The sequence below is a fragment of the Gekko japonicus genome, unplaced genomic scaffold (assembly GCF_001447785.1).
Source record: "Gekko japonicus isolate JY-2015 unplaced genomic scaffold, Gekko_japonicus_V1.1 scaffold200, whole genome shotgun sequence".
Classification (NCBI taxonomy): domain Eukaryota; kingdom Metazoa; phylum Chordata; class Lepidosauria; order Squamata; family Gekkonidae; genus Gekko; species Gekko japonicus.
In genome coordinates, this window is record NW_015160214.1 from 927,149 (window position 1) to 942,501 (window position 15,353).

Genomic DNA, 15,353 nt, shown 5'->3' on the forward strand with positions numbered 1-15,353 from the left:
AGGTAGAACAATGACATTTCCTGCAGTGGTGCAGAACCCTTGCTTTTGTCCTATTGTCATCTCTGGTCAAATTATCAAACAACTGGACAAAATGGGGAAGAAGTTGTCCTTGAGTGGTTGTTTTTTTTAAGTACAATGAGGTTCAGAATGAAACAGACAGACAGTTAAGGCACTAAGAATCTAATCACATCCCAGTGCCACTGCTGAGCTATCGCCATAATCTGATACTGTTTGTCAGATCAAGCCAGAAGAATGACTGAACAAGTCATTCAATATCACTGCAGTGGGATGGAGTTCTAAAACATGCATTAGTTCTCTTGTTCTCCTTCCAAAACATATGGCTTCTGTCAACACTTTCCACATAGGCTATGGGGTGAAGATAAAGGTGTGTGTGCATGAATAGCAGCCATCATCAATCTTTGGATAAATCCAACAGGAATCCTCTTTCCAACTTCAAGGACAGATGCAACTCAAAATCCTATATGAACCTTGCAAATGTTCCAAGTTCACGAAAAAGTGCATTCAGTCATAGGGCATATATAAGTTCATCAGAACCTGGACTGAGAGACCTCTTCCAGAGCAGTGAAAACAGAAGACGTTTCAGTGCCAAAATGCAAGTCCATCACAGTGCAGAAGATATACTCAGCCCATCCACTCTATCAGAGGCCAAACAGCTAAATATCCTTCAGGATGATGCTTCAGTGGCTCACAATCTTCACTCAAAATCTTCTAAGTCAACAGCAGGCAAGGAAGTTCTCCAGTAAGAAAAGTGGCTATATTCTGGGCACTCCATGGAAAAGCTCACATCCTCGCCAATGGGTGGAAAGATGAGATCTACTATTTCACTCAGCCGTTCATACCTAGAGGAAACAGGGCATGAAGCATTAAAGTCAGCAAGCCTCCTTTTTTGCATCTGCATCTCCTGCACTGGAGCATTTATCTCCCTTGCATTTTAATAAAGCAAGAAATGCAATGCACATGCATGCACTTGATATGTGGAAAGAAAGTATTACAATGCATCAGGGCTAGCAAAAGAGTGGGAGCAGATATAATTCACACCACAGGAACACCACCAAAACTGCACCCTTCTCACATATTCCCTCATGAAATATTTGGCATGTTCACCATGTAATAGGGTTGCATCACAGAGTTTTGCCTGCCACATTCAACGTCTACAGCAGAGGATGATGGAGGTGAGCAAACTCATAAGACTAGATCTAACCAGGTTTTCCATTTGTCAAAAAGACCTGAGGGTTCCTCTGATAACACCTAAAAAGCCCAAGCTTGGGATTGTGAGACCTGCATGAACAAAAGCCATATATTATGGGGCTGTAAACAAGATTAAGAACATAAGAGCTCTCCTAGATGTCAATCTAGTCCAGCATACTGCTTCATATAGTGGCCAACCAGTTGCCTTGGAGGGACAAACAGGCCCTCCCCTGCGGCTGCCTCCCAGCACTGGGATTCAGAGGTTTGCTGCCTCTGTAGATGGAAGCTCCCTGCAGTCACCATGACTTGTAGCCATTGATGGACCTCTCCTCTGTGAATTGGTCTAACCCCCCTTTTACAATTATTTATGCTTATGGCCATCACTACCTTCACTTGTAGTGAATTCCACACTTTAATTACCTGTTGAGTAAAGAAGTCCTTTTATCTGTCTGAACTTATTTCTCATCTACTTAATTGGATGCTCCAAAACTCTAGTGTTATGGGAGAAGCAGAAATGCACCCTCTATCCACCCTATGAATAATTATATAAACCCCTATCCTGTCCTTCCTAAGCTGTCTCTTTTTTCTAGACTGAAAAGCCCCAGACTCTCTAGCCTTTCTTTATAGAAAAGGTGGTCCAACCTTCTAATCTTTGTTGCCTTCCTTTGTATTTTTCCCAGCTCTGCAATATGCTTTTTGTGATATAGTGGCCAGAACTGCACACAGTATTCCTGTTGGAAGTGGAGGACTGTACGCTGTCTCCTACTTCAGACCACAGAGACAGCACCATAGATTTAGATAGACAGAGGGTGTCAGGACACACGGGGCATCCTTTCCTTCCTGTTATCTGATACTATCCCTTTGAAGTAGAATGCTGTTCTTAGGGACAAGACTTCCTTCCTTCCGCTCTCTCTCTCTCCAACACAGATGAAGAAGGAGCATGCTTTCAGTCTTTGGCACCATGATGCAAGGACATGCATATTGCATCTGCATCCATCATAGCTAGTTACATTAGATTCTATCCCTATCTCTCACCTATACTATCTAAAATGGAGTTTCCTAAATAAAGGACTCTTATTAGTCTGAAACTTACAAAAGGCTCAGTGTATCTTTGCTAGCACACACAGTACCAAGAAGCTGCTTCTGCCTGTAAGCCTAGTGCATCCTGCTACCTAATAGAGATTCCTGGCTATGCCATACCAGCAGTGGTCCCTCTATGCTGTGGAGTCTTGTGAGCAAAAATTCTACTCTGTGAGCTACCGGCATTAAAGTTGTGAGCGAGCAATTTGGCTGCTGCATGAATTAGTTTGCTCTGGAGCTGTCCTTCCTTAGCTGAGACAGAAATCTGTCGGCTGGAGGCTAAAAAACTGTGAGCTAGCTCACACTAACTCAGCTAGAGGGAACACTGCATACCAGTGAATCTAACAATTTCAAATGATGCTGTGCATCACAACATTGGCCATTTTATTGTCAATCCTGTTCCTAATAATTCCTAGCATGAAGTCTACCTTTTTCACCACTGCCACACATTGGGTCAACATTTTCATTGAGCTTTCCACTATAACCCCAAGATCTCTTTCAATCTTAGTTTCAGATAGTTCAGACCCCCATCAACGTTTATGTATTTTTTACTCCAATATGAATCACCTTAGCACACTGAACCTTGTCTGCCATGTTGCTCCAAGATCTCTTTCAATCTTAGTTTCAGCTAGTTCAGACCCCATCAACGTGTATGTATTTTTACTCCAATATGTATCACCTTAACACACTGAACCTGATCTGCCATGTTGCCACTCACCCAATTTAAAAAGATCTTCCTGTAGCTCTTCATAACCTGCCTTGGTTTTCACTATCCTGAATAGCCTGATATTGTCTGCAAACTTGGCCAAACTTGGCTCACCCCCAATTCCAAACAATTTCTGAAGAGATTAAATAGTGCCTGTTTCTCCACCATCTCTCCCTCTTCCTTTTATTTCTTCGTCATCCAAAGGCCCAACTGCCTCCCTGGCCAGTTTCCTGCTCCTGATATATTTGAAGAATTGCTTTTTGCTTGACTTAAAAGGTTTTGACCATCTGCTTCCCAAATTCTTTTTGCTTGCCTTACTGTTGACTTACATTTGTTTTGCCAGAACCTGTGTTCTTTTCTGTTCTGACCGAGAGATAAAGCTAGATGGCGCCTGCCCATAAGGCAATTTCATGTCATATGTGAACTTTTCTGGGGCAGTCGGGTGGAGAATAAGGAGAACACTCATTTTCTTGCAGCAGAATGTGACTTCACTTGTGTTTCAACACCATCTACACATTGCCCAGCAGACAGTTTTACACACTATGAAGATAATGCACCAGATATGTTTGGAAGCTTACGTAGATTTGTGGATCTTCACAAACTCTTGGATTAGTTCTCCCTTGGGGTTCACAGTAAATATACGCGATTCTGGCAGATCCACTTCCTTGTAGGCATGAACATCCTACTCAAAACACAACAGAACAGGACAAAGGGTCCAAACAATGCAGGCTTTGCTCAGAAGGAACCAAGAGGAGAGACCCTCACTTCCCCATAACAAATGGCCCATACTCACATTTGTTCTGTTCCCAAAGGCAGCATGGAATGGCTGCCTGTTGGAGCCGAACAGGTTACGGATATCTGTTAGGCAGGCAATTTTGAACACCTCTGGCTTCTTCTCAATCACTTCCCTACAATGCAGTGAGCACAGACATTCCACGAGTGTCAGAGCAGTGTGGGTTCTCCCCTCCACCCTCCCCCATGGGCAGCTGTGAAATTGGTGTTCTGCCCCCTTCCCTAGCCAAGTAAGGATTTCAAATGGAAAAAAAAATGATGTAAAAAAACATATACACACCATTCCAACATTCCATTACTTTCCAATAGTCCATTGGACATGGAAAGGACATATACATTGTTGGATTTTGCACAGTCCTAATCATTCACCTCTTGCATTTTCCTATCCACACATCTGCCCCCTTCATACACATCTTCAAGTAATTGGGGGGACATGCACAAAAAGCACCCATTGTCATGTGCCAAATATGAAATTTCAAGAAGCCATTGTCTGCTATACATCCCCTGCTACAGTGAGATGTGCACACCTCTTTACATTTTATAATGCTCCACTGCCAACACTAGTATAGGAAACATGGCTTTTGTGTAAAAGGTCTCCATTCTGATTTTCAGTTCTGGGATTCGATAATTTGGGGATGTCTGAATGCACAGAAATGCCAACTGTTGCTGGTGTTCACCATATTCACATATAGGACATTAAATTAAAATATGTGAAGTTAGGTCTAGCACACAATGCACCTCAAATGTGTATCTCTGTGCTGAATTGGCTTCCCTGCTGTTTCTGCACTGATTAAAACCTGTGGAGAACGGATAATAAAAGCGGGCCTGCAGAAGTCATATCCGAAGACCCATCATTATGGAGAGAGCTTACCTATGAAGAGCTGAGAAGAGGCTGCTAGGTGCCAGCAGGATGGGGCCTTTTGGGAGTACACAGCCCTCGTCTTTGACACACTCCAGGTATCCTTTGGTGATATGAGCCATCCCAATGGTTCTGGCTGAACAGTAGAGAAACTTGTATCCATTCCTAGAGTGGAGAAGGCAGAACTAAAATGAGTGATGGTCATGCTTAACCCATTGTTCTTCAGCTCCAGGTACAGTGAAGGGCAAGGATGTGATATTGCACTGAAACACATTCAATCCCAATTATTAGAACTGTGCCAAATATGCATCCATTTTGGGTCTGGGGGCAAAAACAATATTTTCAGAGAGTCAGAAATGTTTCCCCCAAACTGCCGCTCTGGACAGTGTTCTTTTTTTGCAAAACCTACGCATGGTCAATATTCCCACCAGTCTGCCGGGCCTGCTTGGGTACCATTTTTCTTTTACTATGCAATCCTAGCCAATCAGAAACCATATAAGGAAAATAATAATGATATATAGGAAAACAGACCAGGGTATGTGCCAACATCAATGGACGATGCTTCCTGCACTGGCAATTCTAAGCCATCAGGAACGTGAGAGCAAAATAAAAATCTATTCAGGTATCCGGATTTCCACACACATGAATTATTACAAATCCTAAAACTGATATGAAGTATTCTAAATAAACATGTCTCGCCAGAATGTCAATTCAAATATACCTCAGAACTTCGAACTTTTCACCTAATATAACCATGTTCTAATATTGAATAAATAGCATCTTTTTAATACATATTATATACATTTCCTGAAAATATTGCTCTTCCCCACAGAAGTCTGTCAATCCTAAACTTGCTCATAATGCTCAAAACCCATACTTGGCTCTACCAAATATTCATTTTAAGAAAGCTTTTTCGCTTCCAATACTGGGCGATCAGTACCCTGACAACTGTTCACACAGACCAAGTACTGAGGCTCTTTTCTCACAAACAGCTGTTTATACCTCAAGAGGAGAAGGAATGGATCACAAAGAATCGCATATTTCAAAGTGTAATTTAAAATGCTGAAAGTTGCTAACCAACATTTTAGTCTACTTCTTTGAACAGGGTCTGGCAAGACTATCAGCCTTACGCAGAATTTGGGCTCACTAACAACCTGCCACAAAGAAGGGGAAACTGTCCTACCATAATACCCTAGAAACCACTTATACAATAGTCTATAGAACGGTGGCGATGGATAACTGGGATAGGCAGAAGGGCATCAAGATAAGGTAGGCACATTTTAAGAAGGTGGATCAAAAACTAGCCAAACACTTCCTAGAGGAGTTTGGTGGTGTAAAACGTTAATTTAATTTACAATGCAATCCTAAACAGAGTTACACCCCTCTAAGCCCACTGACTTCAATGAGCTTAGAGAGGTGTAACTCTGTTTAGGATTGCCCTAAGAAACAATTTTCTCCATTGCAGGAGAAAGTGTAAAAACTCACCTTATTCCCAGGTGCCAATAAGGAGAAGAAGGGAAATGATTCATAGATCCACGTGATCCTGTAAAGGAGCTGGAAGAGGGACCCTGGAAGGGACTACAGCAAATTACCTGTAAAGCCTTCACACATATCTAGTACTTACATTTCCCTAAATGTGGTAAGATGTGACCTAGAGCATCAGATCTGATGAAAAGCAAGAGAAATAATTAGAAACATGCATGTACACATCACCCAAATTTGAACCCCAACCTGAGCTATAATGCCCAAAGTTCACTGTATAGTGAATAGTTGGCGATCATGCACCCATGCCAAAGGGTGCAAAATGGAAAACTACCATGGCAGCCACTTACTTGGTGATGGTTCCATCGATGTCAGAGATCACCACCTTGTCATCCCAGTTCCACAGGTAGATGGTGGCTTCACAACGACATGTGCCCTGGTACTGTGTGGTCACACTGAATGCTACCTCATTGGGGCCATCCCTCAGGTTCAGACTCTTCTACAGTCAAGAGAATTTTTTAAAAAACACATTCAGTGTTGGAGCCCTTATTAAAGAGATCCAGTTATATACATTCATGCAGCCCATTCCTATGTCTGGTTACTTGGAATTAAGTCCCAGAGTTCACTGGTACTGACTTCCAAATAAATGTGACTTCCAAATAAATGTGAACAGCATGCCTTCGTTCAGAGAACAATGGACCCCGCCCCCAGGCTGAATAGGGCCATAGGACTCTTATCTCACTACAGATACTAATTTTCTGTCCCTCGGGCACACTTCCCCTCTGCCCTAATCAAGCTGATTACAATATGCACTGTACCTTTGCATCCTTTACAACAACCCTCCCACCTTGTATGACTGTGATGTAAAGACTCAGGGATCTCTGTTCCCACTTGCGTCTGACAAAGGGAGCTTTGGCTCTCCAAAGCTTCTACTTTGAAACTAGTTGGTCTCTAAGGTGCTTCTGGATTTGAATCTAGCTGCTCTCTGCAGACCAACAGACCAACCCTCTGAAACTTAGTCCATCAATGACTAACTGCATCCATCCCCCCCCTTTTTCAATCTGTTCCCAACCACCATGCATGCAAATAGCAATTTCCATTTTGTTCTGAGTTTTTAAAACTCAGACAGGAGCTGATTTCCCCCCTAATTAGTAAGGATTCTCCTTCTCCAAATGCTGAGACTTTTGGCTATTGAGCGATGAAGAAAGATGGGTTACACACAGGGTTGCTAGATTTTTGGCTGCCCTTGTAGAAATATGGAAACATTTTAAAGCAACTGCATAAACCCTATTGTTATGTTATTGCTTTCCATTAATTGCTTAATCATAAACTCTCAGCAGCTGTTGAGCCCACTGGGTCGAATGAACAGTAACAGGGGGGAAAACGAAAGAATTCCCATTTTCCATCCAAAATCCAGCTTTCCTCAAAGTTTCGCACACCCTTCAGAACATCTGGAAGAGTAAAGCTGGAAAGAATTAACTCAATTCTCCAACTCTACATTATCAATGCTCTGCAGAAGCAGAACCCAAAATTAAGCGCCATGAAAGTGGCACTGAATTCAGTGCAAGTGCCGAGCCCATGCTTGAATTCTCTCCCACTGAAAATCCACAGGGTTTGTTTTTTAACAAAATAATACACTTTGGCTGAACCATGCCATGCCCCTGGTTGTTAGGTATTTTCAACCACAGAAGCTGAACGTGAACAAAGATAATTTTCTAGGGGGCTCTGGAATTAGGCTAAGGCAAAGGCAGTAGCTTCAGGGACCAAGTTCTGCATTCCCACTATTGTACCATCCCTCCAGGAGACAGAGCACAAGTCACTCCTTCCTTCCTCATTCCCCAGGCAACTTTAAAGACTGTGAAGCAGGCTGTGCATGCCCAGTGGGGCTTCTTGACAATTCAGAAAGCCTCCCTGGGGAATGAGGAGGGAAGGCATATCAGGTGCTCCAACTCCTGGACAAGGACAACGAGAGTAGAGAAGAGCAAGAGCCCCGTAGCACCTTAAAAACTAACAAAATATAAGAACATAAGAACATAAGAGACGCCAATGTTGGATCAGGCCAAAGGCCCATCCAGTCCAACACTCTGTGTCACACAGTGGCCAAAAATACCAGGTGCCATCAGGAGGTTCACCAGTGGGGCCAGGACATTAGAAGCCCTCCCACTGTTGCCCCCCCCCAAAGCACCAAGAAGACAGAGCATCACTTGCCCCAGATATGAGGCAGGGTATGAGCTTTCGTGAGTCACTGCTCTCTTCTTCAGAAAGTAGGGACAGTGGCAAGAGCTCTTGGCGGGGCAGCCCCAGGAGGCACCCATTGTTAAGCCACAGCTGAACATCTATATTCATCGTTTGTACATCCGCCTTCCTTTTTTCATCTCCCCAGTGTAATGTTAGGGTCTCTAATATACAACGACAGCAGCTGTTCCATAGCATGCTTGGAGTGACACTTCTTTCCGCTTGGTTTAAAGAGAAGCGTAACTGTTTATGCTTGTACATCTAAACCTCACAGCAGGGCACCGTTCAGACAGATGCCGTCAGAAAAGGGTTTAGCCTACAAAGTCTCACTCCCTTCTTTCTCTTCAAAAGCCTCCCACCCAAGTGCTAAGCCAGCCATGACCCTCCTGAGCTGGTTTTTGATCTGTGACTCACAGCCATGCTGCACAGAACCACTCAAAAGCAATGCCAAAGAGGCAGAGTTGTTCAGAGGACCATCTGATCAGTTTCAGACAGTTACTTGACATCTGTTAAATACACAACTAGTAAGAGTAAAAGCCTGAAAAACCACGTACAATTTGATCTGAAGACAGTCTAAGGGATTTCTTGTAGGTTGGAAGAAACTTTTGCGTAATACAATCTGGTACGGGTCTGACCCCTCGGCCTGAAGATACAGACCCATCGTCACTGGATGAAGCATCGTCCCTGTTTCTGTATTATCATGGAAACAGAGTGAGACAGAATTAAAAAGCAAACAAGCAGAGATCCAAAAATATTGGTCAAATCCCAAAGGGAAGCTTTAGCCCAAAATAATGCTAGAGGATAACATTGGAAATGATTGCCATGAAGCATAAACTCAACTAGATGTTCAGTAGGTTCTAAGCAGTACGTCTTTTCCTTCTAGGGCTCTCCCACTCAATATATGGCATAACCTTGGATTAACACTACCAGAATAACGCCCTTGAAGAATGGAGGAAGAGAAAAAAGAGAGTCTGGGGTGGACAGATGATGTTCAGGAGTTTTAAAAACAGATTTGGGACAACCACCTACCATCCCATAGCCACCCAATTGCCAAGTTGGGTACCCAAAGGTTGGGTGAGAGAAAACTATGAGAAATACATGAAACAAAATATATGTATTTCTTACAAAGTGCACTACAACTGTACTTTAAAAACATAGACCCTTTCTGCCCTTGAAGAAGCGAATATTTGAACTAAGAAGTCCTGAATCTATACAACATGATACAATTCAATATCTCTAGGTTAAGAGGCTTGAACCAATAAAAAAGGACCAACAATTCAATACTTGTAGGTTGATGATCTTGAACCATATTAAAACAGGACCAAATGTGTTTTGGCCTCCAAGGACTTCCTCTGTGGTCAAATTATTGTATACATGCACACTATTGGATACAGTTGCCGAGCCACATGTTAGCATCAAAGCAGACTGATTAATGCCTGATTAAAAGGCAGAATGGCTGATTAAAAGGCATTCCAAATATTCCATGTGGCAAAAGAATTCAGTGGTATGAAAGATTTTCTTAAACTTTTAAGCACACACATCCAGAGAATCCAGATTCAACAACTCCTTCTGACCATGGGCTCTCAAAACCCTTGGAGTGTGCATATAAGTATCAGCAGGGGTCATTTCGTAGAAAAAGAGGTGCAGGAGCTCATTAGCATAACTTATTAGTATGAGTTATTTGCATATGCCACACCCCTGACATCACTGGAAGTGTGTCAGAAGGCAACACCCACTGCTTAGGCTTCACTGGACTGTTTTGGATTGCTAGCTATTGGGGGGGGGAACGTGCAGATCTGTCCTCGCAGAGGAGGGAGAGCTTGTACCTGAATAAAATTTGGTCTTAAAGGTGCCACTGGAATCTTTTGGATTGCTAGCTGGGGGGGGGGGGCGTGCAGATTTGCCCTCACAGAGGAGGGGGAGCTTGTACCTGAACTGAAGGCAGGCGGGGGGGGGGGCTCTGCAACTTACCTGGCTGTTTCTTGCTCCTTGTGACCCAACTGAGGGCTGCTGGGAGCAGGGGGCGGGGCTTGTTGCATGTGCCCACCCCCTGGGCTCCTTACTGCCAGAGCTCCGCTCCTGTGCGCTCCCACAGGAAATGACCCCTGTGTATCAGCCTTTAACTAACACACACTACTGGCTAGCAGATAAGGTAGCAAAAGATTAAGAGACTTAAGAGATGGAATAAGCATCCCCCACAGTTAGTGAGGGGAAACAGCAGACCCCACACATGTTTGTTAGAATTTCTGATTAACGAAAAACTTCCAAGTGAGGGCTGCTTCGCCCGGCATTAGAAACAATCGGGTTTGCTATTACCCTACCTCACATTACTCTATAGTGGTTTATTGTGATTTTTAAAAACATGGCTACAGATAGATGTGCTTCATTTATCCTGTATCTTTCAGCCACAGTTGGGGAATGAAGAATAAACATACATAAATTAGCCAACAAGGAGAAAAAGTAGAGTCAGAGGTAAGTTTGGGCAAGATGGTAATGGCCAGGGCCCTTTTTGTAGAAAAAGCCCAGCAGGAACTCATTAGCATAATAGGCCACACCCAACAGCAGGAACTCATTAGCGTATTGGGCCACACCCCTGACAGCACAGCTCATTAGCACATTAGGCTGCACCCCCATGTTACCAGAAGTGTGGTCATCCAGCCACACCCACCTTTTGCTTCTTATTCTGTTTACCTTGTTTGTTCTCAAAACCCAGGGCCTTTTTTTGTAGCAGGAACTCCTTTGCATATTAGGCCACATACCCCTAATGTAGCCAATACGATACTAATGAGTTTCTGCTTTTGGGTGTGGCCTATTATGCTAATGAGTTCCTGCTGGGCGTGGCCAACTTGGGAGCCAGCCGGAACTCTGTTCCTGTGCGTTCCTGCCCAAAAATAGCCCTGGTAATGACTGATTTTGATTTTCTAGGTGGAGGGTGCATGCACATGTGGCCTTAGGACTGGCTAGACCGGGGGGAAACTGAGTCTCTTGAATCACCATGGTCTTGATATACAGTCCATATCTGTGGGAGACTGGGACAAACCCACTTAATCAGATGTTTCCAAGAGGTTCCCCCGCCCACTTCAGTTTTGAGAAAGGGAACCTCTACCTGTTTAGGGACAGAAGCAGGAACCCTCTCAGACAAGTAGGAACCCCCTCGCTGCTTTTGGAGGTGGATAGGGAAGAAGTCCCCTCAGCGTAGACTTTTTCCTTTCCTGAATGTACAGGATATTAAAGGTTCCCTTGCGCTTATCATTTTCATATCAAACAACCCTCTTGGTAGCTATGAGCCACAGAAAAACTGCATAACCTTGTCTTCTGACAATTCAGGGACAAGATGAAACAGTTCTGCAAGATTCCATAATTGACCGTTTCCTCATTACAGTATCACCCTTCCCACCATCATTCTCCATGAAAACATTAAAATACATCACCTCTGCTGAAAGGACTCAGTCGGATGCATTTTCTGGGTGCTGGTTTCTGGCTATGAACACAAGAGGTTGACAATGGTTAAGCTACCTTCGATATCTTCTTGCTTGTGCAGTAGCAGTTAATGGATCAAGCACTAAACTGAAGTCTCATAAATGCTACAGAGCAAGGCCAGCATTAGCATATCTGGAGGTGGGGCTTCCGGCAGGGCCCAATGCTGCCAAGCCCCCCCCCCCATTTGCTAGCATTCCACCATGATCCCAGCTACACTCACTGCCCAGTGCTGCTAAAAAAGGTCTGCAGGCGGTGGTGAGCAGCAGCAGCAGCAGAGCTCACAAATTGGGAGAACACACAAGCCAGAGGGAGGCATGCCCTAGGACAGTGATGGCGAACCTTTTAGAGACCGAGTGCCCAAGCTGCGACCCAAAACCCACTTATTTATCGCAAAGTGCCAACACAGCAATTTAACCTGAATACTGAGGTTTTACTTTAGAAAAAACAACTCATACATTAACCTAAGATGATCCAAACAAAGTAAGGAAAGCAATCCCAAATGCTTTCATTAAAATTATTTGGCAGAGAATTCGACACTTTAATGATGGTCTGGGCCTGGCTGCAGCGATGGCATGAGTGCCCACGGAGAGGGCTCTGAGTGCCACCTCTGGCACCCGTGCCATAGGTTCGCCACCACTGCCCTAGGAACTCTCTGCCCAGGGCCCCTGAAACCCTGGAACCGGCCCTCCTACAGAGGACTGGGTGTGAATGCTTCTCCTAACACAGCTCCACATATCAAAGAAAACCTGTCACTGAGGCAATTAAGAGGAAACTCCTGTGACCCACATGATCAACTGACCCTCAGAAGTCATGTGGTTAAGCCTCAGGTGTGAGTAATTGGAGGAAAGGGATGGAAACAAAACTTGAGAAAGTCTGCTACACAGTCTGTCTTGATCTAGCATGAGGAGATTCTGCTCTAGTAGCTGGGCCTAAGCCTCCAGTTAGGCAAGACAGGAGATGCCGAGGAGGAAGCCAGACTTCTGAGAATGAATTACAAAGCAGGAGTTTTCGACTAAACATTAGGAAGAACTTCCTGACAGTTAGAGCGGTGCCTCAGTGGAACAGGCTTCTTCAGGAGGTGGTGGGCTCTCCTTTGGAGATTTTCAAACAGAGGCTGGATGGCCAACTGACAACAATGCAGATTCTGTGAACTTAGGCAGATCATGAGAGGGAGGACAGGAAGGGAGGACACATTAGTTCTTAATTCTTGTGGCCCTTTCTTACACGCCCAGGGAAATGCTGACCCCCACTTTGGGGTCAGGAAGCAGTTTTTCTCCATGCCAGTATTTTGGAGATCCTGGAGGTGTTTTGTCATCTTCTGGGTATGGAACAGCAGTCACTGGGGATCTGGAGGGGGAGGTAGTTGTGAATTTCCTGCATTGTTCCATGGGTTGGACTAGATGACCCTGGAGGTCCCTTCCAACTCTATGATTCTATGACTGGAACAAAGGTACATATATATAGAACCTAGAGACAGGAGAGTACTGGCAGTACTGAGCAAACAAGGGAGGCAGGCAGCTTGCTAGTCATTCAAAGGGACAGAGTTGCTAGACCTTGAGTGGAAGACTGTCAGAGGAAGTGGGCCAAGTAGCTTCTACTGTTCTTGCAGCAATGGTCAAAGCACAGTAGGGGACATTGTTTCCTCTAAGCTGCGTTAGTGTGAGCTAACTCACCGTTTTTTAGCCTCCAGCTCACACGTTTTTGTCTCGGCTCAGGAAGGATGGCTCCAGAGCAAACTAATTTATATAGTAGCCAAATTGCTTGCTCACAATTTTAATGCCAGTAGCTCACAAAGTAGAATTTTTGCTCACAAGACTCCACAGCTTAGAGGGAGCATTGGTGGGGCATGGAGGAGGAACACAGCTGAACTTTAATTTGAACCAACTTTAGCTGCAGACTTGCTTGTTGCTTATAAAACTAATCCCACAAAAATAATTCAATCAGAGATATATACAAATCATTTGCCCAAAATTTATCCTGAGGAAACATTTCTGTTCCAAACACATCAAGCCTGTCTGGTGTGGTAGTCTCCTTCCTGTGCCACTGCAGTTACCTCAGAAGTTAGAGATACACAGAACAGCCAGTAATTCATGTTTCTGACATGGTGCTGACACATCCCAACAGCAGGGGATAATGCTGGCATTACATTACCATGTATCGTTGATCTTTCTGGAGTGGCAAAGACACACCAACATTTCCCAAGGAAGGGTGTAAATATTTTCCCTCAGAATATGCTACTATCCATTTACAAATCAGTTTACTAATCCATCTGAAGCCCACCCAACTGAAACCTTTTTGTTTTGGGTTTGGTTGAGCAGGACACACAATTTCTTCTCTTAGCATGGTTTCAGGAATATCACATCTACCTCCTCACTGGAAAGTTCTCGTCTCCTCCAAGAAAACCACCACCGGCCACCCCTTTTGGGCATCTTTTCCTTCATGAGTCTGTCAACAGTACTCTGCAAGAGACAGAAGGAAATTAGGGCAAAGATGAAACTTTTCAGCTGTGACTCACGTTCCAACACAAAAGAGTTGATCTACATACCTATGACAGGAAGATCTTATGACCTTAACTAGAAACACCAATTAATTATACAGAAAGAACTTAGACACCAGTAACCAGCCTGCCCTGGTATGATTACCCAACTGAGGACAACCCCAACGGCTTTGCCAGGAAATAACTCATCAGCCCCACATCATCCACTCCTCAAGCAGGAGACATCATGCATGGATACAGCCCTCACCAAAACTGCTGAAGCTGTACACAGGAACCCAGTAGAGAAGTATGCCTAGGAAGGTAGAAGTTTAAGAGTACATCCTGAAGCCTCCAGAATGAGCACCAATTCAACCAAAGCAAGTGATGAGTTTTCATGCTAGACTGCTGGAGTAGCAGAGGTTTATAGAATGCTCTTGATGTTTGGGGGACAATATTTACTACAGAGTGTGGGCAAATTTAGCTACAGAATAATCCATAAGATCTTATAATTATTGGAAGGTGATCACATGAACCAGATACTGAGTAAGACCACTGGTATATCAAGCTCGGTATTGCCTGTTCTGATTGACACCAGATTTCCAAGGCCGTGGGGAGAGATCTTTCCCATCACCTACTATCAGTCCTTTTAATGGAAGATGCCAGGGACTGAATCTAAAACCTTCTCCTTGGAAGGCAGATATTCTACCATTGGCACCTAACATTTTTTGCTAATGGGGGTGCCTAGTTCCTCAGAATATTAATCTTTACAATTACCTTTTCCATCATCTTGTTAATAGTACACATTATTAGATAAATGATATTAGCAATTCTACATCTAATTTTTTTTAATTAAAAAAGCTGAACTCCTTCAGTAGGACTCCGAATCTCACCATTTATCCTGTAATATATTTAAATATTTCTTTATAGGCATTTATTCAAGTTTACAGCACTGGTGTATCTTTCTATCTATTAGTAGTCCAAAATAATATTTATAATTGTTGGAAAAGAACCACCATGTGAGCAGTTTTACTAAT

The 15,353-nt window shown here is 43.7% G+C and overlaps 1 protein-coding gene across 1 annotated transcript in view; it reads right to left on the reverse strand.

Annotated features, from left to right (window-relative positions):
- Window positions 1-616: 616 nt before the first annotated feature.
- The window catches only part of LPIN3 (lipin 3), a 42,266-nt gene continuing 27,529 nt past the window's right edge, over window positions 617-15,353 (reverse strand). Inside the window, exons 12-20 of the mRNA XM_015410338.1 lie at window positions 14,210-14,302; window positions 11,795-11,844; window positions 8,918-9,053; window positions 6,479-6,627; window positions 6,267-6,311; window positions 4,659-4,811; window positions 3,789-3,903; window positions 3,574-3,677; window positions 617-860 (exon numbers count right to left, since the gene is read on the reverse strand). Of these exons, the coding sequence (XP_015265824.1) occupies window positions 716-860; window positions 3,574-3,677; window positions 3,789-3,903; window positions 4,659-4,811; window positions 6,267-6,311; window positions 6,479-6,627; window positions 8,918-9,053; window positions 11,795-11,844; window positions 14,210-14,302 (990 nt within the window). The 3' untranslated portion in view covers window positions 617-715. The remainder of the gene's footprint in view (window positions 861-3,573; window positions 3,678-3,788; window positions 3,904-4,658; window positions 4,812-6,266; window positions 6,312-6,478; window positions 6,628-8,917; window positions 9,054-11,794; window positions 11,845-14,209; window positions 14,303-15,353) is intronic.